The 23,082-nt window shown below is 40.3% G+C and overlaps 1 protein-coding gene across 5 annotated transcripts in view; it reads right to left on the bottom strand.

Moving 5' to 3' along the window:
* Positions 1–13,440, bottom strand: part of SENP6 (SUMO specific peptidase 6) — a 117,435-nt gene extending 103,995 nt beyond the window's left edge. For 2 of the 5 annotated variants that reach the window (XM_070558972.1, XM_070558973.1), the window contains exon 1: positions 12,570–13,440. In XM_070558972.1, the coding sequence (XP_070415073.1) occupies positions 12,570–13,425 (856 nt within the window). In that variant the 5' untranslated portion in view covers positions 13,426–13,440. Of the gene's footprint in view, positions 1–11,943; positions 12,435–12,569 lie in introns of those variants that run through there. The other 3 variants (XM_070558976.1, XM_070558975.1, XM_070558974.1) reach the window with 3 other exon arrangements.
* Between the last annotated feature and the right edge of the window lie 9,642 nt (positions 13,441–23,082).

Here is a 23,082-nt window from a genome sequence, read left to right as displayed (position 1 = left end):
ATGCAGTCTATACAGAAACTGATATAAAATAATGTACATCTGATTTACACAACGTTATAAGCCAATATAAGACCTCAATAAAATAATTCTTTTAAAAAGTCTCTTCAGGTCCTTTGTCCATTTTTTAACTGGATTTTTTATTTGCTATTGAGTTGTATGAGTTCTTTATGTATTCAGGGTATTAACCCCTTATCAGATAAATGGTTTGCAAATATTTAATAAAGTCTTTAACATATTTTTTTAACATAAAGAAAACATAAGGAATATACACTACAAATAGGATTTCAAACTCTGTTACCCCAGCCTGAAAAGCTGACTGGTACTCTCCCGCTGTTATAAAAATGATAGAAATGAACAATCAATAAAACAAAAAAAGTAAAGTTATAATACAAAGGACCACTAAGACCAAAGGATTTCTTTTATCACAAGAAGCACAAGACATTAAGAAAAAAACAACAAATGACATTAAAAATTCTGTTCATAAAACTATTTCATTCATTTAAAAAATAAGACATGATAATTTCATAAGATATATGTTCAATCCATGTAATTCAACCAGGGTTTACTAGGAAGAGTATTTAAAGAAACCCAACATTCCTATAGAAAAACAAAAGGGGCAGAAGATACGAAGGAGCAATTAAGAAAAGAGGAAATGCACAAAAAACTCCCCCAAAACATAAAAAGAAACTCATAAGGTTTTTTAGTTTACTCATAAATCCCAAGCACACAGAATAGAGATTAACTCTAGGTTGGTACTCGATATTCTCTGGATGTTGAATGAACAATGAATAATTTTTTTAAATGCAGCAATAAAGATACTCAACCTCACTATAAACCAGAGTATTATAAATTCAAAGCACCACCTGATAACTCCATTAGACTGGCAAAAACTAAAACACCAGACATTATCGAGTGAGTGATGATGTGTATAAACAGGAAAACTTAAAAAATGCTAGTGGAACCACTCGAGAGATCTAATTGGCAATACCTAGGTGAAGCTGAAATTGCACACGACCCAATAATTCCACTGCTAAGGGATACACTGGATCAGGTGTCAGCAAAGTATGGCCCAACCATCTGACCCGTGGCCTGTTTTTTTATAAGGCCCGTGAGCTAAGAATGGTTTTTACATTTTTAAATCATTGGGGAAAAGAACCAAAAAAAGAATAACGTTTCATGACACAAGAAAATTATTTGAAATTCAAATTTCAGTGTCCCGAAAGGTTTACTGGCACACAGCCGCACTCATTTGCTTATGTATTATCTATGACTACCTACTTGCTAAAATGGCCATGTTGAATACTTGTGGCAGAGACTGGTTGGACTGCAAGTCTAAGATATTTACTTTCTGACCCTTTATAGAAAAAGTTGGCTAATCTCTGCCCTAGAGAAACACACACACACACACACACACACACACACGTGCACAAGGAAACGTATTTTTTAAAAAGTTCATAGTAACAATATGAGACATACAAAGATACTCACAGTAGCAATGTATGTAACGAAGTTGGATACAACCTAAATTTCCATAAACAGGAGTGGATAAACAAACTGTAGTATATTCATACTACGACATACTAAATGACAATGAAAATGAAAGCACTACGGCTACTCTTACGAACAGTAATCTCTCAAACAATGCTATGAGAATGAAAAGCAAGTTGCAGAAGAACATATACACTATGACACGATTTACAAAATATTCTAAAACATGCAAAACAATTTATATGCACACACACATACAGTTCAGAACTACATAAATAAAGAGTAAAGTACAAAGAAATACATGGGAATAGTAATTACCAAATTAAGGACAGTGGTAACCCCTGGAGAAAAGGTAGGAGGATGCAAAAAGAAAAGGGTTCACCTCAACTTCAACTGTATTGGTAATGTTTTCTTTAGACTAGGAAGTAGTACATGAGTTTTTGTTGTATTACTCTTTATATTTCACACAGATGTGAAATATTTCCTAGTAATTTTCAAAAGTATCATTGACAAGGTTTTACTATAACAAAGAATAGGATAAAATTTTTTAAAAGGATCATTGAAGACAGAAGTTTAATTTCTGCAACTTAGAAATATAAAAGTAGTAAAAGAAAACATAGAATTAAATGCAAAGTCAGGAAATATCGATAAAGCAATTTTAGGGGCTGGCTCCGTGGCTGAGTGGTTAAGTTTGTGCGCTGTGCTGCGGCGGCCCAGGGTTCGGATCCTGGGCGCGGACACGGCACTGCTCGTCAGGCCACAGTGAGGCGGCGTCCCACATCCCACAACTAGAAGGACGTGCAACTAAGACATACAACTGTGTACGGGGGGGAGGGGGTGGGGAGATAAAAGCAGAAAAAAAAGAGATTGGCAACAGTTGTTAGCCCAGGTGCCAATCTAAAAGAAAAAAATAAAAATAAAAAAAAATAAAGCAATTTTAAGCAGCTCTATAGTGCTACGGCCTGTCTTTCTCAAGAACCTGTCAAGATTCTCCAAAGGTTGACTCTTGGAGCCCTGAGCCACCACGTGACAAGTCTGAGTACTCTGCAGCAGATACCATGTGAAGACGTCTTTAGACTACACAGAGAAGGAAGGGTCCAACTATCCACACCTGCCAGAGCCAGACATCTGAATGAAGCCATCTTTGAACCTCCAGACCAGCCAAGCCATCACCTAATAACTCCTGCAGATGCTACAGGTAGCATAAAAATTACCCAGCTAACGTGATTTTCTCAAATTCCTAATCTTTGACCTTTGGTACAAAAGACAGACCATTACACTGTCCACTACCACCTCAAGATGAAGTGTGAATATACGACATTCTTGGGAGTAAAATTAAATTAGACTTTTGGGGCCAGCCCCATGGCCGAATGGTTAAGTTCGCACGTTCCGCTTTGGTGGCCCAGGGTTTCGCCAGTTCGGATCCTGGGTGCAGACATGGCACCGCTCATCAGGCCATGCTGAGGCGGTGTCCCACGTAGCACAACCAGAAGGACCTACAGCTAGAATATATAACTATGTACTGGGGGGCTTTGCAGAGAAGAAGGAGGAAAAAAAAAAAAGAAGATTGGCAACAGATGTTAGCTCAGGTGCCAATCTTTAAAAAAAAAAAAGAGACTTTTCTGTGAGCCACCAAAACCACAACATTCTTTGCCTCAGGATCCAGCTACTGCTCAGTGCTCTCTCAATATGTCTACTTCTTCATTCCATTCAGTAGGTTTCTGCGGACGCTTGGCAGCATGCCAGCATACGGTTAGTTCTCTCCAAGGCCATTATCAAGCAGCAGCCTGGTGCTGTTGGTGTTGCTGGAAGCTCCTGTCTGATATGGAACAGAAGCATCAAGTGGTGGCACCTCATCCCAAGGTAACACAGTCAGTTCTATCTTTACATAGAATACACAACCGCTAAAAACACAGTCATCTCAAGCTGATGCACATGAAGTTCCAAGGCTAGAAAAATAAACAGCTCAGAAATGGTTGCAAGAGACAAGCGGCTCTAAATGTTCCTTCTGCTCCAAGGAAAGGCCAGAGGACCATCAAGGTGGCAGGGGAATTCAGTATTCAGTGAGATGGACCAAGGAAACACTTTAACCCTGAAAGCACAAAAGCGTAATTCAACACGGAGAAAACTGACAGTTTCATAAAGACAAAGGAGACTCAGGAGTTGATACTCAAACTTGTGAAGGATATGCTGGTGAAGATTCTCAGACTTAACTGCTACTAAGACAAAACTAAACCATTGGTAATATTGCCTGTGATGATAATAGAGAACGGAGACCAACCTGGATTGAAGAAAGAATATTAAGTGCCAAAACATGTGGAATCCCACTGCATCCAAACCATGGCCAGAGGAGTTACAGAGGCAGAGAAGATACTGGTTTCTGTGGAGGCAGAGTCAACAGAGGTCATAGCAGTGAAGAGAGAGTGTCTTCTCATGTCTCCACGACTCAGTGACAGATTCATACAAAGGAGGTTGTGTGGCACAAAGTTTGCAGATTTTTGAATATAGGAAACACAAGAAGGTTACCACATGGTCTACAAACAAGCCTCAGGGAACTTCTAGCTCTTCGTGTCCTGAAAAATGGCTTCAGTCTTTGCAAAAGAGGAACAGTGATTTACTCTACAGTGGACACCAGCTGTTGGTTTTTTCTCCCTGCTCTATTTGAAAGATTGTAATGAAGTTAAACTGGGAGAAAAAAACCTTCCATATTTAAAACCAAGCATGAAATGTATGTGGAATAGCAAAAAAATCTCCAAAAGCAAGATGAGAATATGACTTGTTGTCTTACTACTCAAGCTTGCAGTTTCAGACGGACTCAAGGTACTTGTTGTTAACTTTAGGACAAGGCAGAGCATCTAAACACCCCAGTTGGCCTTGGACTGTCCCAATTTCAGCACTGAAAGTCTATATCCTCAGGAGACAAGAGGTTCTAATTTTTGGTGATGGATGCAGAAGGTTCCAGGAAGTACAAAACCCTAAGGTAGCGGAAAAAACAGGGGCTGAAAGCAACATCATTTTTAGTGTCAAATGTATAACGCAGATTATCTACCTTCTGTTCTATCTTTGTTTTTCAGCTGATGTTGGCAACTATAATTTGCAGTTCACAATGGAGCATGACCCACTGCTGCATCGCTCCAAGTAATGTGACTTAAGTATACAACTTAACTGGGTTCTAATTGTAATCATTAACAGTCTGTCTTTGACTCTGTAGATTAACTGTTGTGTTTTGCATCGAGATAGTGTTAATTTTTAATATTGTAAATAGCGTAATCATGTTTTCTAAGAGTTTAGGTAATGAAGTGAGAAAACTACAGTAACTTCTCCAGCGTGACCCAGATATTAACAAATGAAAGAAAAAAGGAAGGAAAAGTTTCTAACATTCTTCCTCTTTCCTTCTTACCTATGCTTGCCTGGTTTCAGAAATTCCTGAATCAGTCTTTGATCAAAGAAAAGTCAAACCAATCACTGTTTATGTTGCTATTTATATCTTTGAAACAAATTACAAATTGTGTGGCCTACTTTGTTCTTTCATTAGCTTCCTACACTGTCCAGAAATTAGAAACTTTTGGATTTCATAACTGTCACTTTCAAGTTTAAGAAATACTATGACTTCGCTGAAAGAATTAAACAAACACACAGGTAGGTATGGGAGAGGACAGCTGTGTAACTTAAAGACAGCTGCAAATTCTTCGCCACTCTTCCTACTGAATGGTGGGGTCTACCTCCCCTCCCCTTGAATCTGGGCTGGCTCTGTGACCTTTTGGCCAATAGAACACGGCAGAAGTGACACTGCGTAACTTCTGAAGTTGGGCCTTAAGAGATCTGTGGCTGCTGCTTTTGCCCTATTAAGAATGCTGCTTCAAGGGTATAAAATCAATTTGCATAAATCAGTAGCATTTCTATACTCCAGTAATGAACCAACAGAAAAAGAACTCAAGAATACAATACCATTCACAATCGCAACAAAAAGAATAAAATACCTTGGGGTAAATTTAACTAAGGAAGTGAAGGACCTATATAATGAAAATTACAAGGACTTTCTGAGAGAATTGGTTGACGACATAAGGAGATGGAAAGACATTCCATGCACATGGATTGGAAGAATAAGCATAGTTGAAGTGTCCATTCTACCTAAAGCAATCTACAGATTCAACGCCATCCCAATCAGAATCCCAATGACATTCTTTACAGAATTAGAACAAAGAATCCTAAAATTCATATGGGGCAACAAAAGACCCCGAATTGCTAAAGCAATCCTGACAAAAAACAACAAAACGGGAGGCATCACAATCCCTGACTTCAAAACATACTACAAAGCTACAGTCATCAAAACAGCATGGTACTGGTACAAAAACAGGTGCACAGATCAATGGAACAGAATTGAAAGCCCAGAAATAAAACCACTCATCTATGGACAGCTTATCTTTGACAAAGGAGCTGAGGGCATACAATGGAGAAAAGAAAGTCTTTTCAACAAATGGTGCTGGGAAAACTGGAAAGCCACATGTAAAAGAATGAAAATTGACCATTCTTTTTCACCATTCACCAAAATAAACTCAAAATGGATTAAAGACCTAAAGGTGAGACCTGAAACCATAAGGCTTCTGGAAGAAAACGTAGGCAGTACACTCTTTGACATCAGTATTAAAAGGATCTTTTCGGACACCATGCCTTCTCAGAGAAGGGAAACAATAGAAAGAATAAACAAATGGGACTTCATCAGATTAAAGAGCTTCTTCAAGGCAAATGAAAACAGGATTGAAACAAAAAAAACACCCACTAACTGGGAAAAAATATTTGCAAGTCATATATCTGACAAAGGCTTAACATCCTTAATATACAAAGAACTCTCGCAACTCAACAACAAAACATCAAACAACCCAATCAAAAAATGGGCTGGAGACATGAACAGACATTTCTCCAAAGAAGATATACTGATGGCCAATAGGCACATGAAAAGATGCTCATCATCGCTGATCATCAAGGAAATGCAAATCAAAACTACAGTAAGATATCACCTTACACCCGTTAGAATGACAAAAATGTCTAAAACTAATAGCAACAAATGTTGGAGAGGTTGCGGAGAAAAAGCAACCCTCATACACTGCTGGTGGGAATGCAAACTGGTGCAGCCACTATGGAAAACAGTATGGAGATTCCTCAAAAAATTAAAAACAGAACTACCATACGATCCAGCCATCCCACTACTGGGTATTTATCCAAAGAGCCTGAAGTCAGCAATCCCAAAAGTCCTGTGCACCCCAATGTTTATTGCAGCACTGTTTACAATAGCCAAGACGTGGAAGCAACCTAAGTGCCCATCAACAGACGAACGGATAAAGAAGATGTGGTACATATACACAATGGAATACTACTCAGCTGCAAAACAGAACAAAATCATTCCATTTGCAGTAACATGGATGGACCTTGAGAGAATTATGTTAAGTGAAATAAGCCAGCAAGAGAAGGATAATCTGTGTATGACTCCACTCATATGAGGAATTTAAAACTATGGACCAAGAACAGTTTAGTGGATACCAGGGGAAAGGTGGGGTGGGGGGTGGGCACAAAGGGTGAAGTGGTACACCTACAACATGACTGACAAACATTAATGTACAATTGAAATTTCACAAGATTGTAACCTATCAATAACTCAATAAAAAAAAAAAAAGAATGCTGCTTCATCAGTAAATGATAAATCCCTATTATTTTTCCTTCTCCAGTCCAGACCTCCTTCCCAAAAGGAAAGTAGGTAAGAGCAAGAATGGGCAAACAAAGGGATAAAGATGGGAGAGGAGGAGGAAAGAAGAAAGGACACGCTGAAGGAGGGGGAGGCTAAAGTCAGGTTCCCAGCTCCAGCTCTGACTTCCCCACTAACTTGCTCGAGGTCATACAACCCCTCTATACTTCTGGATTTCCTCAAACACTCAACAGATTTGTAACGGCAACAGGACCAATCAACTTATGGAGGTCTAGATTTATGAAATGCATAATTTCATTCTCTCTTTCCTCTCTCAGTACACCAATCAACCTAGAATATCAATGATTAGCTAATATGTAGAAAAAGAAAGGTAGTAAATGAAAGAAAAACAGTAAGAACTAGAATTCAAATAAAAGGCAAGATGAAAGAGCAGGAAAGCAAGAAAAGTATGTTCTTTTTCTCTTCTCTACGTAAGAAAATAAATATAATAATAACAATTAACTCATACTTCTGAGAATTTAATACAAATTAATACATTTAATCTTCATGGCAACCTTATGAGGTAACTACAACTATCCTTATTTTAAGGATACGAAAAAAGAAAGAGGTTAAGTAATCCACCCAAGACCACACGGCTAGCAGCTAGTAGAGTTAGATGTTGAACCCCGGCATTCTGGTTTCTCAGTTCATGCTCTTAACACATTTCTAATGAAAATGACTTCCACTCCAGGTGAGGTTTTACTCTACCATTCCATGTGAATACACAAAATCAAGCGATAAGTAGAATTTATTAATTCAACTTGGATGAAATCAGGAAATAAATTTACCTAAGGAAGGAATAACAGCATGATGTCGTTTCTAAAAGTAGTGCACTCTAAAGAAAACGGAGCAGGCAGAAACGAAGAACTTCGCGGCGTGTTCCCCTAGGCAGGCAGAAACTAAAGACCTTGCTCAAATTCACGGAATACCAACCACTTAGGAGAAAATGCTTTAGTTCAAGAGGTACTGCAAAGTATTTACTGTCTCCAGTAAAAGTGACACACTGATTGGGCTCTGAACTGCATTTATACATAAGATAAAAGTGTGGCTAAGGGGAAATGGGAAACACTTGTCATCTGGAGACATGTGCAATTTTGCTGGTATAGAGAACAACACTGCAACAGCTTAGCATCAGTCTTCAACCTAGTGGACAAAGTCCACAAACGGAGATGCCCCCAGAATGAAAAGGAAAACAAAGTAGTAATATATATTTCATATATACATATATGCATATATAAATATATGAAAGAAAAGGCAGAAAAAATGGGAGAAAATATTGCTGACGCAATTAGTTGGTAGAAGAAATAAGGCAAAGGCTAGATAAAAAGACTAAATATGAGCAAGTGCAGTATAAAAAAGAACAAGCAAATGAGAGGAAATAGACTTCTTCGAGGTTTCACAGAGGAGAAAAGAAGGGGAGAATATCAAAAGAAAGGTTACAAGAAGAAGCTAGTTCTCCCCACCTTTGCCCTACACTGCAGTCTCCTAAGTGCTCGCACGGATCACCTTTGCCCCTCTCTAAAGCTTTCTCCATATGGCAGCCAACGACCTTTCCTGAAACAAATCTGACGATGTTACCTCCAGTCTCATCTTGTACCACTCTCCATGCTAGCATCACACTATCTTCCTTTTAGCTCCCTAAACACACCATGCTCCCTCATTTGTATTTCCTCTGCCTGGAAAGCCCGGTCTCCCCACCTTTCCTCTTCACCTTTCAAACTGTGCTGGTTAGATCACATTCTCATTATTATGAATAATCCCCTTTTGTTGCACTTGACAGTTGTACATTTACCAGTGTGATTATCTGATGACTGACTCTCCTCACTGGACTGGAACTTCCATGGAGAAACCATTTATTCCCACTCATCACTGTGCCTTTCAGCACAGCAACAACAACATCGCGGTTGCTCACTAAATATCTGTTGACTGAATGAACGAACAAAGTGAAACCTGCCAAACCACCTATCACAAGTGGAAAAGGGGTATAAGGCAACCTTCAGTGAACAGAAGAGAAAGAAGTCAAAGAGGGGAAAGAAAAAAATTCAATACAAGCTGTGGCCTAATGAAATTCACACAATTTTACTGTGATACTATACAAACAACGTAAAGAAAGTTTAATAGTAGCTGGTAAATCTCCTTTTTCCTAAGGAAGCCAGAAAAGGAAATGGAATCAGCATTTTACTTAGCAGTTATAAGGATGTAAAACAATTTAGAACACAGGTGACAAACACATCTCAAGCTTACTTTGGCCAAAGCAGAGCTATTAACTTACTTCTTGTTCTTCTACCAGTTTACTCCATCTCAGTAAATGGAATTCTACCCGGCAACACCTCAAACCAAAACCCTAGGAGTCATCTTGGATTCCTCCCTTACTCTGATCCTCAAATCCATCAAGAAGTCGTGTAAACTCTACACCCAAACATATCTTCAACCTACCCACTCCTCCTCCCCAAGCTCCACTGCCACCACTCCAATGCAAGCCCTCTATTCCAGACTGCTACCACAGTCAGGTCTGCTCAGACCTGACAACCTACTTAAAAAGGCATGCTGCCATACACAGTACACACACACACAGTATTCCCTTTTACTGTTTTATTTTTCGTAATAGCCCTCATCACAGGATAAATTTTTCCCAAGTCATGTTCCTGCTTTTCTTCTTGCTATTCTCTACTTCATTCCACAGAGCAGGTAGTGACTTTTTAAAAAGATAAATCATGTCATGACACTCCTTTGCCTCAAACTCTTCAATGACTTCCCACTTCTCTGAATGAAATAAAAGTTCATGACCTTGCAAGACACATCTGCTGCCTCACTTTCATATCACTTTCTCCCTTGCTTGTGACATTTCAGCCATAGCGACCTCCTTTTTGTTTAACAAATGAACCACATATCACCTCTGAAACGTTACAGGCATCATCCTTTCTGCCATACTGAAGTGTCTCATAGACAAGGTGTTACATTAACTCAGGTGTTAGGTTTCCAGTTCTTTCACTGCTCTGTGTATTTCTTCCATAACCTTTATCATACTGTTATCTTATTTATTTCATTAACAGATATGTCCCAGGTGTGAGAAATATGATGATGAAAAGACAAAGTCATTGCTTTCATGGAGCTTATATTTTAAGCTGGAAAACTGAGGACTGAAAAACATGAACACACAAATTTATCATGTGATGAGGGCTATTACAAAAAATAAAACAGTAAAAAGGAATACTGTGGGTTTGTATGAGTGTGTGGCAGGAAGACATTTTCAATCAGTTGTCAGGTCTGAGCAGACCCGAAAAAAGCAAAGAAAGGAACTATGTGAAAACATGGGGTAAGACTGTTCTAAATAGATTAACTTTTACTTATTTATTAAAAGTCCCTGCCACTAAAATAAAAGCTCTATGAAGACAGGGACTTTATCACATGCACCGCCGCTGTACTCACCTTGCACAGTACCTAGCACAGAGCAGGCTGCTATAAAGATTTGATGAGTAAATGGAAACCTACTTCACCTTTTCAAGAATCTACTGGAGAGTAAGGAAGGTATACTATGTAGACATTTAAATATTAAACCCTAAGGGCCTATGGAGAAATATTTTGAAAAGATATAAACACAGAAATACAAAATGTTTAACAAGTTATAGTGGAGTATTTTATTATTAAAAATATAAAGAATCAAACGAATTAAACACAAAAAATACAAGTAGTAAATATGATTCCATTTACTTAGAAAGATTCAGTACAAGAACGGATGAAAATCAGATAGGAGAAACTGAAGTCTTTGCTTTCCCTTATGCTCATATTCTGAACAAGGTGCCATTCCCTTTCTTCAAAAGAATGCTGAAGGAGACATGGTGACATTCAAATTTATCACACCTGGAGTACATTCACAGACCCTTAAGTTAGAATAAACTAAAAGCAACAGTCTGAAATGCACATCAGTCCTGTATCTGTTGGCTTTATTTATGCTCTTTCTATCCTTCCTATGTTCATGTAGTCAGAACTTAAAGTGAATCAGAAGCCCATAGAAGCCAAAAACTTAACACAGCACAAAAGTATAATCGTATGCAAACTGCACACAAGCATCAGTAAGCCATCTTTTGAGGTTCCAACCCCAAAACAAAAAATAACCCACACAGCCCACCTGCGACACAAGCTGCACCGCTCTGAGCCTCTCACAGGTACGTACTCGACACAAAGCAGGATGGAAGCAATATGAAATCAGCCCAGAAAAACTTATGGAGGAAACTAAACTTAAAAACTTAATAAGAAAATGAAGATTTTTTTTTCCCCACTTCACCTCTATGAGTCCCTATTCGCTCATAAGACTAATATTGAGTATCTACCGTGTTTCAGGCACCGTTCCAGGAGCTGTTAATAAAACCGTAAACAAGGCATACCATTCCCTCAACACCCTCTCACAGAACCTGTTACCATAGCTAAGTTGTACTTTCTGAATTCCGAAATGTTTCTAATTGGCTATTTTTAAAAAGTATCGCTTATACTGCATGTGAAAATCATCTTTGCAAAATTATCCAAAGAGTAGTTAATCCTTTTTAACAATCACAGCACATTAGAAAGACTCATTTCCCAAACATGATATTTGGATACTCAATTACCAGCGCAATCACTGAACCCACAGTCAGATCAAGCCATGTGCACATTAAAGTTCCTGGTCCACACTAGACGAATTTAGCTGTTGGCGGGGGGGGGGGGGGGGGGGTCCTTACAGATATGAGCAGAGCCAAAGCTGTCGCCCGTTCCCAGCATCCCCAACGATAACACGGAGCTCTCCGAAGACTGGCTTAGGCCACCTACAGCAAATGTTTAACTTGCCCTCACAAGTGGCTGAAAATGGAACCACCCAAACTTCGTCTACTAGCTTTGGTGACTGTCCCAAAATTGCCATTGAGAATACCGTTCTGTTTTTTCAGATAAATTATTCTATAAAACATTTTAGCAAGATACATTTCGTAAGAATCTGAGACAAGGCCAGGCCCGATCTGAACGCAGGTTGCAAGACGAAGCCAGCAGCTCTGAGAAACAGAAAGACCAGGGGGTGCCCAGCACTCGGGCGACCGCCGCCTCCCCTCCCCGCTCACACCGGCCCCCAGTGGCACCAAGCTCGGCGCCCCGCAACCGCCCGGGAACCCCAAACAAGGCCTCAGCGCCTCCGCTCCTCCCCGGGCGCCGCCGCGGCTCGCAAGTGTCAACGCCTCGCGCCCTCCGGGCCCGGCCGCGCCCGCCGCCCCCGCCCCCGCCCCCACCCACCCCCCACCCGGTGCGAAAGCCGAGAGCCCGGGCCGGGGCCCTTCGCCCGCGCCTCCACCCCTCGCTAGGGCGGAAAGAGAGGCACCTTCCAGAAAAGTGATCTCCCCGGCGCTGCCGCCGCTCTTGCCCGCCGCCATCTTCCTCTTCCCACGCCGCCGCCTCCTTAATCCATGGCCCGCTCGGCCGCCGCGCTCGCCGGGAAGAGGGGCCGCGCCGCCCGAGGGCGGCCGCCGCGGGACTGCGGCCCGGGGCCTCGGCGCGGCGGCGGCGGCGCTCCCGCGTCCGGACGCGTCCGCACAAAGCAGGCCGGCGCTGCGGCCCGTGCGCGGGCTGGCGGCGAGGCCCGCGGCCTGGCTTCTCCTCAGGCGCCGCCGGGGGAACGCGAGCGGCGGCGGCGGCGGCGGCGCTTCCCGGGCCCGCTTCCTCTCGGCCCGCGACTCCCCATCCACCGCCCGCCCAGGCCGCCCGAGAAGCTTCCGCGCCGCGCGCCCCCGGAAGAGAGGCTGCAGGAGAGCAGCCCAGCACGCCTCCCTCCGTCCCGGGCCGTAAGATGGCCGCGCCGGGGCGGCAGGTCTCCGCGCGTCCGGCAGCCCGGGCCCTCCGCGCCCTCTGCAGCCGCCGCGGCCGTCCGCGCACCCCGCCCGCGCGAGCGCCTCAGCGCAGGCCTCTGCGGCTGTCCATGTGGCCGGGGTGGGTCTCCTCCGCCCGCGCCTCGCGTCCGCCGCCGCCGCCGCCGCCCGGCCGCCGCCGCTCCTCCCCCACGGGCGCCGGAGCCGCCGCCGCGGCCCGCCCCCGCCCCCAGCGCGCTCCCCTCGGAGCCCGGGCCCGGCCGCCGGCCGCCGAAGCCCGCCGCGGGGTGCCACCCGCGCTCGCGGGGCGCCGGCTCGGCCTGGCCGTGCGGCGGGCCTGGCGCGCCCGGGCGCCATGGGCCGGGGCGCCATGGGCCGGGGCCCCGCGGCCGAGCGCGTCCAGTCCTCCTGGAGGCCGCCTCGGCGTGCGGAGAGGGCCGCGGGCGAGCGCAGGTGGACGGGGTGGCGCGGTCACACGCTAGGAGTGACCGTGGGCTTCACTCATTTTCAAAGAAGCGTTCCCAGTGACGGGCCGCGGAAGATTCCGCAGGAGCCCTCGGAGGAGTGGGAAAGACCCCGTGTCCTCGGCGTGCCTGCGGCTTCGGAACCAGGCCCTGCCCCGCAAGTCGGGCCCTGGAGCTGCAGGCGGCTCTGTCCTGTCCGCTTTTCTTGCCCTTTCTTTTTCCCTGAATTGTTTCAAATTACAAAAATGAGACATGTTCACTAATGAAAATTTAGAAAATACAGAAAAAGGAAGAAGCTTTGCATAGTCCCGCCACCGAAATTCAGCTCTTTTAAGTGTGTAGACCTCTCATCGAACATTTTTTTGAAATTCCTCGCAATTCCTCACTATCCCTCTTTAAAAAACGAAAATCTATGCTATATATCAATAAAAAGTCAACAGGAATTAAAATGATGCAGAATATCTATGATTAAGTGCAATCTTTGGGGAATGAACTGTTTTTACTAGTGTAATTGTCTCGTTCACCAAGACGTGAGCAGAAAACCTTTTTGTCTGAAACTTCTTTTAACGTGTTTTTCCTAAAATGAACTAATAAACTTTCCCGATTACTAGTAAGAGTAATATAATGAATGTAGTTTATTATAATTTGTTATTTTTGTTGTTTGCGGATATTGAATGATCCAATTGTGGTGCTCTATGACATAGAGTCTGAGCCAGTGACAGTATAATACTGAGGTGTGTAGCCAACAGGCAGGCGTGAGGGTGTGAGTGACTGGACTCATTTGCACAGACTCCAAAATGTAGTTTTAAAAAGTAGTCTCTGATTTTAAATACATACCTCCTGGCTTAGCAAATGGAAGAAGGTGCCAGAAGTAAAGGAATGTGAGTGGCCTCTGGAAGCTGGAAAAGGCAAGGAAACTAATTCTCCCCTAGAGCTTCTGAAAGGGAAAGCTGACATCTTGATTTTACCCAATGAGACAGAAGTGTAAGATGAGAGACTTTTGTTAAATTGCTAAGGTAGCGGTTTGTCACAGCAGCCATAGAAAACTAACACACGTGGAATGGGAAACAAGGTGCAGTTATATGAAAGATATCTTTTAAGCAATCTGAGGATCTTTCAAACAAAGTCCATTGTTTTATTTTTGTGTTATTAATTTCAGCTAATCCCTATGAGACTCCATAATTCCAACTTTAAAAGAGAATTATGGATTAAACCAGTGGTTCTCAATCTTTAGCGTGCCTCAAAATCTTCTGGAAAGGTTTTTTAAAAACAGACTGCGCTACCCCATCCCTAGAATTTCTGATTCAGTAGGTCTGGAGTGGGCCTGAGAATTTGCATTTTTAAATTCCCAGGTGATGCAGATGCTACTGATTGGGAGACCACACTATGAAAACCGCTAAATTTAAACAATCTCTAAATTCCTTTCCAGTTCAATTACTCTTATTGAGTCTGCAATTACAAATGAAATTATCAGTTTCCATATTCAGGTATAAGTTTAAAGATTCTTTCAGCGATCACTGTTCTTCCATATGAATACAATCAACTAAGAATCGATAGTATCATGTATCCCTTTATCTAGGATTCAGGGCCTAGAAAACGTCAGATTTAGGACATGTCCCTGAAACATGGATGTATTTAGTATACATACAAATATATATTTAGTATATTTACAGATACTCAATTAGTAGCCCATTTTTATACATATATTTTTGAAGCTCAGGGATGTTACTGAGAATGCCTTTCAATATTAGAAATATGACTAATTACAAAACCAATTCTCTGAGTTATACATTCAATTTTTATTAAAATTCTAGCATGTCTTTATTGTTTAAATTTAGCACATTCCATTCAGATGTCAGCTAACTTGTTAGTTGTATTAAACACAATTTAATTCTGGCATAAAAGATAAATATAGTGGAGAAAAGTTAGCCTATTTTAGATTTGAATAGATGGGTAATTACAGTGGATATAATAAACAATTTTTTCTAATTATTCCATTAAAGAAAATTTGGAAAAACAGGAAAAGCAAAATGAAAGAGTCCTGCCACCCCGAATTCTAACTCTAATGCCATGTCTTCTGCAATGTCTTTTTACTCACTCTGGTTACCTGCGGTCAAGGTTGGACCCTGGACCTACTTCTCTTCCAAACTCAGTAATTCCAGCATCCCATCTCCAACCACAACTACATTACCATTTTCAGTCTCATTGTGTTCCCAAAACCTTGACTCCTCCATTTTCTCTCATCTTTGCTTCTGTCCCCACCTAGTTTAGATTCCTTGATACGTTATTTCACTTATTCTTTCTTGATTATATGTTCAACTCCCTTGCATCTCTGCCCTTTCCCTGCTCCCCCCTCCTAAAACCCTCACCCTGAGTGAACCCTATTACCCAACTTCCCTGTTGGGACATAGGAAGGTAAGCATCGTTGAACAAAGTCACCCAACAGAGAAGACTGGTTCCCCTATAACGTCATGACTGCCACCTCACGGGGAACTTCTTCTATATGACCAGCTTTTCTTCTGGGTTCTCAAATCAACATGCTCTCCAGCTGTCCACCACGACTATATCAAACGTCTCTAACCCTCCCCCATCACGCTGAGCAGAATTCCTTGCTTCGTACTTCAGAGAGAAATACAAGCCACAAGATAAACATTCCGTTTGTTCACCGAAACCTCCTGCATCTGTACCCTCCCAGTCTGTTTTTATTCCCTACTGTGAAATGCTGTATGTAATAAACTATTTTTTATTTTCATTTACTTTTTTGAGGAAGATTAGCGCTGAGCTAACATCTGCACCCATCTTCCTCTATTTTAAACTATTTTTTAGTTTAGTGTAGAGGCAGAGTCCCTCCTTCTTTAACTCAATCCCCTCACGTATCCTATGAGTTCCACACCCTAGTGCCTTCTCAAGATCCCCACACTCCTCAATCCGCTAGAATTTGTCTTCTTTGCAGCAGAAAGTGCTGATCCTACTCTTTATAACCTTTAGGATGTTTTGATCAAACGATCCGTTTGAATTTGCAAGCAATTCACCAGCATAACTGTAGCCCATTTAAATTGGTTCAAAAACGTATTCAGGAGTCCCTATGTCCAGAATCCCCTCAGTTTTCTGTGCAGTCTGAGTCCCACAGGAAAGAATAAGCAATGGTGATGACCAAAGGACCCACATCCTCAGGGCTACACAATCATCCCATGCAAACGGCATTCAGAGGAAAACAGGACTGAGACAATCTACAGGATGCTTTGGAAGGATCCAAGAGCATGAGGCCCTCTCCAAAGCTACTCCTCTCCTGGGATTCTTCGCCTAGTGAATAGTGTTGCCATCTACCCACTTTCACAAATGAGAAACCTAGTTAAGTCACTCTTGACTCTCTTTTTAAATTAAATCTACTTCCTGAATATATCTTGAATCTATCCATATTTTTTCCAGTTCCAATGACTTCACCCTAGTTTCAGTCACTGTCACCTCTCAGCCATACTACTATGATAACAGCTTCAAACAGGTCATTCCTTGTTCTCTCTACCCTCTTCTACTCTTTTTCTCACACAAAAGCCGCAATAATCTGTTTAAAAATATGTAAATCAGATCAAAGCACCTTCTTGTTTAAAACCATTCAGTTTCCCTTGCTCTTAGAATAAAGTCCTAAATCCTTAATAGATCTCTGGACCCTCCCTACCTACTTCACTAGTCTCATCTTGCAGCATTTTTACCTTAATTAAGCTCCAACCACTTTGTACTTCTTTCAGTTCCTCAAATGCTTCACCTTTTCTTCTTTAGAGCCTTTGAACATGTTTTACCCTCTATCTGCAAGGCACTTTTGTCTAAATAGTCTTGCACCAGTAGGTTAATAGATATGTGCTGAATGATTAAACAAATGAATACAATATATTTAAAAATAATCTTTCCCAAGGAAAATTCAGAATCCTAGAATTCTAGAACCTAGACTCCTTAGAGACCATCTAATACAATTTTCTCAGAGGTCTATAAAGTGTCTTTCCTCCAAATAACACTGTGATAGAAATCTAGGAAAGATATTCTAAAAAGGATCAGCAATCCAAGTAGGAAGTGAGGACTTGGCTTTGAAAATTATAACCTCGAAACAACTTGGCCTGTTTTGAGGAGGTCATGAATGGCCAGAGGGAAGACTTGAGTTGGTAATAGATTCGTACCAGCAATGCTTCCTCTCTCTATCTGGCTACAGATTCTTCTTTTGTGTCACACCTGGTATTTCCTCTATTTTAGCCAGATTTAAATGCTGTATATAAAACTACTTCAATAAACTGACTCATAATTTTATGCTGGTAGAGCTTAGCAGTTATTAACAAAATAGTAACTCAGTTTTAATACATATATTTCTTTGAGAGTACAATGATACATCGTGTGCTTTTTTAAATTTAATTATTTTACTGAGGTCATGTTGGCTTATAACGTGTAATTTCAGGTGTACATTATTATATATCAGTTTCTATATAGTCTTCATCATGTTCATCAGGAATAGTCTAGTTTTTCTCCATCACCATTTATGTGGGCGCCTTTACCCCTTTTGACCTGTCCCCCACCCCCTTCCCCTCTGGTGACCACCAATCTGTTCTCTTTACCCATGTGTTTGTTTATCTTCCACATATGAGTAAACTCATGCAATGTATGAATTTCTCTGTCTGGCTTATTTCACTTTGCATAATACCATCAAGGTCCATCTATGTTGTTACAAATGGCACGATTTTCTCTTTTTTGATGGCTGAGTGGCATTCCACTGTATATATACACCACATCTTCTTTATCCATTCATCCGTTGATGGGCACTTGGGTTGCTTCCACATCTTGGCTATTGTCACTAATGCTGTGATGAACAAAGGGGTGCATAAGTCTCTTAGAATTGTTTTATTTCACGTTCTGGGGATAAATACACAGTAGTGGGACAGCTGGGTCATATGGTAATTACTATTTTTAATCTTTTGAGAAATCTCTATACCGTTTTCCAGAGTGGCTGCACCAGTTTGCATTCCCACCAACAGTGTATGAGGGTTCCCTTTTCTCCACATCCTCGCCAACATTTGTTGTTTTTTGTCTTGGTACTTATAGACATTCTGACAAGTGTAAGGCGATATCTCATTGCAGTTTTGATTTGCATTTCCCTAATGATTAGTGATATTGAACATCTTTTCATGTGCCTGTTGGCCATGGGTGTATCTTCTTTGGAAAATATCTGTTCATATCCTCTGCCCATTTTTTGATCAAGTTGTTTAATTTTTTGTTGTTAAATTGTCTGAGCTCTTTATGTATTTTGGAAATTAACCCCGTGTTGGATATATGATTTGCAAATATTTTCTCCCAATTGATGGGTTGTTTTTTCATTTTGTTCCTGGTTTCCTTTCTCTTTCAGAAGCTTTTTAGTCTGATGTAGTCCCATTTGTTTATTTTTTCTTTTGTTTCTCTTGCCAGAGGAGACATGGTATTCAAAAATATGCTGCTAAGTCTAGTGTCAAAGAGTGTACTGCCTGTTTTCCTCTAGGAGTTTTATGGTTTCAGGTCTTACATTCAGTTCTTTCATCCATTTTGAGTTTATTTTTGTGTATGGTGCAAGATAATGGTCTACTTTCATTCTTTTGCATGTCGCTGTCCACTTTTCCCAACACCATTTATTGAAGAGACTGTCTTTTCTCTATTGTATGTCCTTGGCACCTTTCTTGAAGATTACCTTTCCATATATGTGCGGTTTTATTTCTGGGCTTTCAGTTCTGTTCCATTGATCTGTGTGCCTGTTTTTGTACCAGTACCATGCTGTTTGGATCACTATGGCTTTGTAGTACGTTTTGAAGTCAGGGATTGTGATGCCTCCAGCTTTGCTGTTTTTTCTCAGGGTTGCTTTAGCAATTCGGGGTCTTTTGTTGCCCCATATGAATTTTAGGATTCTTTGCTCTATTTCCATGACGAATGTCACTGGGATTGTGATTGAGATTGCATTGAATCTGTAGATTGCTTTGAGTAGTATGGACATTTTAACTATGTTTATTCTTCCAATCCATGTGCATGGAATCTCTTTCCATCTCTTTATGTCATTATCTATTTCTTTCAATAATGTCTTATAGTTTTGATTGTATAAGTCCTTCACCTCCTTAGTTAAATTTATTCCTAGGGACTTTAGTCTTTTTGGGAGGGGGATTGTAAATGGAATTGTATTCTTGAGTTCTCTTTCTGCTACTTCGTTGTTAGTGTATAGAAACACAACTGATTTTTGTATGTCGATTTTGTATCCTGCAACTTTACCATATTCATTTATTATTTCTAAAAGTTTTTTGGTGGATTCTTTAGGGCTTTCTATATATAAAGTCATGTCATCTGCAAATAGTGACAGTTTCACTTCTTCTTTTCCAATTTGGATCCATTTTATTTCTTTTTCTTGCCTGATTGCTCTGGCTAGGACTTCCAATACTATGTTAAATAAGAGTGGTGAAAGTGGACATCTTTGTCTGGTTCCTGTTCTTAGAAGGCTAGATTTCGGTTTTTCTCTATTGAGAATGATATTAGCTGTGGGTTTGTCATATATGGACTTTATTATGTATTGTGTTGAGGTATTTTCCTTCTATCTCCATTTTATTCAGGGTTTTTATCATAAATGGATTCTGTATCTTGTCAAATGCTTTCTCTGAATCTATTGAGATGATCATGTGATTTTTATTTTTCATTTTGTTAATGTGATGTATCACACTGATTTATTTGTGGATGTCGAGTCATCCCTGCAGCCCTGGAATAAATCCCAATTGATCATGGTGTATGATCCTTTGAATGTATTGTATTCAATTTGCTAGTATTTTGCTGAGGATTTTTGCATTGATGTTCATCAGTGATATTGGCCTATAATTTTATTTTTTTGTGTTGTCCTTGTCTGGTTTTGGTATCAGGGTAATGTTGACTTCGTAGAATGATTTCGGAAGCTTCCTCTCCTCTTCAATTTTTTTGGAAGATTTTGAGAAGGATGGTATTAAGTCTTCTTTGGATGTTTGGTAGAATTCACCAGGGAAGCCATCTGGTCCTGGACTTTTATTTTTTCAGAGGTTTTTACTTAGAGTTTTCAACTCCTTACGAGTGATTGATCTATTCAAATTTTCTGTTTCTTCTTGATTAAGTTTTGGAAGGTTGAATGATTCTAAGAATTTCTCTATTTCTTCTAGATTAATCAATTTGTTGGTATTTAGCTTTTCAAGTATTTTCTTATAATCTTTTGTATTTCTGAGGTGTCTGTTGTAATTTCTCCTCTTTCATTTCTAATTTTATTTATTTAAGCCTTCTTTCTCTTTTTCTTGGTGAGTTTAGCTAAAGTCTTGTCAATCTTGTTTATCTTTTCAAAGAACCAGCTCTTAGTTTCATTGATTTTTTTCTTATTTTTTTTTTTAGTCTCTATTTCATTTATTTTGGCTCTGATTTTTATTATTTCCTTCTTTCTACTGATTTTGGGCTTCGTTTGTTCTTTTTCCAGTTCCTTTGGGTGCACTGTTAGATTGGGGTTTTTTTGTGTGGATTTCCTCTTCTTATTTATTTATTTATGTATTTTTAATTGCAGTAACATTGGTTTATAACATTATATAAATTTCTGGTATACATCATTATATATTTTATTTTCTGTGTAGATTACATCACATTCACCACTCAAAGACTAATTACAATCTATGCCCACACACGTGTCTAATCACCCCTTTTGCCCTCCTCCCTCCTCCCTTCCCCTGTAGTAACCACCAATCCAATCTCTGTTTCTCTGTGTTTGTTTGTCCTTGTTTTTATCTTCTGCTTATGAGTGAGATCATATGGTATTTTACTTTCTCCCTCTGACTTATTTCACTTAGCATAATACCCTCAAGCTCCCTCCATGTTGTCACAAATGGCCAGACTTCGTCGCTTCTTATGGCTGAGTAGTATTCCTTTGTGTATATATACCACACCTTCTTTATCCATGCGTCCCTTTATGGGCACCTAGGTTGCTTCCAAGTATTGGCTATTGTGAAAAATGCTGTAATGAGCATAGAAGTGCATGTATCTTTATACATTCATGTTTTCATGTTCTTTGGATAAATATCCAGCAGTGGAATAGCTGGATCATATGGTAGATTTATTCTTAATTTTTTGAGGAATCTCCATATTGTTTTCCATAGTGGCTGCACCAGTTTGCACTCCCACAGCAGTGTACGAGGGTTCCCTTCTCTCCAGATCCTTTCCAACACTTGTTTCCTGTCTTGTTAATTCTAGCCATTCTGACTGGAGTGAGGTGATATCTCATTGTAGTTTTGATTTGCATTTCCCTGATAGTTAATGCTGTTGAACATCTTTTCATGTGCCTGTTGGCCATCTGTATATCTTCTTTGGAGAAATGTCTCTTCAGATCCTTTGCCATTTTTTAATTGGGTTGTTAGTTTTTTTGTTGTTGAGATGTATGAGTTCTTTGCATATTTTGGATATAAACCCCTTATCAGATATATCATTTGAAAATATCTTCTCCCAATTGTTAGGTTGTCTTTTCATTTTGTTGATGGTTTCCTTTGCTGTGAAGAAGCTTTTTAGTCTGATGTAGTCTCATTTGTTTATTTTTCCTTTTGTTTCCCTTGCCCAGTCAGACATGGGACTTGAAAATATGCTGCTAAGATTGATGTCAAAGAGTGTACTGCCTATGTCTTCTTCTAAAAATTTAATGATTCCAGATCTTACATTCAAGTCTTTAATCCATTTTGGGTTAATTTTTGTGTATGGTGTAAGATAATGGTCTACTTTCATTCTTTTGCATGTGGCTGCCCAGTTCTCGCAACACCATTTATTGAAGAGACTTTCCTTTCTCCATTGTATGTTCTTGGCTCCCTTGTCAAAAATTAGTTGTCCATAGATGTGTAGGTTTATTCTGGGTTCTTGAATCTGTTCCATTGATCTGTGTGTCTGTTTTTGTGTCAGTACTGTGCTGTTTTGGTTACTATAGCTTTGTGGTATATTTTGAAATCAGAGAGTGTGATACCTCCAGCTGTGTTGTTTTTTCTCAGGATTCCTCTGGCTATTCAGGGTCTTTTGTTGTTCCATATAAATTTTAGTATTCTTTGTTCTATTTCTGTGAAAAACATTGTTGGGATGTTAGGTTGTTTATTTGAGATTTTTCTTGTTTGTTGAGGTGGCCTGTGTTGATGTAAACTTCCCTCTTAGAACTGCTTTTGCTGTACCCCATAAATTTGTGCATATCATATTTTCATTTTCGTTTGTCTCCAAGTATTTTTTGATTTCTCCTTTGATTTATTCATTGACACAATAGTTGTTCAGTAGCATTTTGTTTAATCTCCACAAATCTGTGGCTTTTCCAGTTTTCTTCCTGTAGTTGATTTCTAGTTTCATACTGTTGTGGTTAGAAAAGATGCTTAGTGTTATTTTAATCTTTGGAAATTTCTTGAGACTTGTTTTGTGGCCTAATATGTGATCTATACTGGAGAGTGTTCCATGTGCATTTGAAGAAAATATGTATTCTGCGTCTTTTAGATGGAATGTTCTGTATATATCTACTAAGTCTATCTGGTCTAATGTGTTATTTAAGGCCAAT

This window comes from Equus przewalskii, chromosome 9 (genome assembly GCF_037783145.1).
Source record: "Equus przewalskii isolate Varuska chromosome 9, EquPr2, whole genome shotgun sequence".
In the NCBI taxonomy this organism is placed as follows: domain Eukaryota; kingdom Metazoa; phylum Chordata; class Mammalia; order Perissodactyla; family Equidae; genus Equus; species Equus przewalskii.
This window is presented reverse-complemented; position numbering and strand designations above follow the sequence as displayed.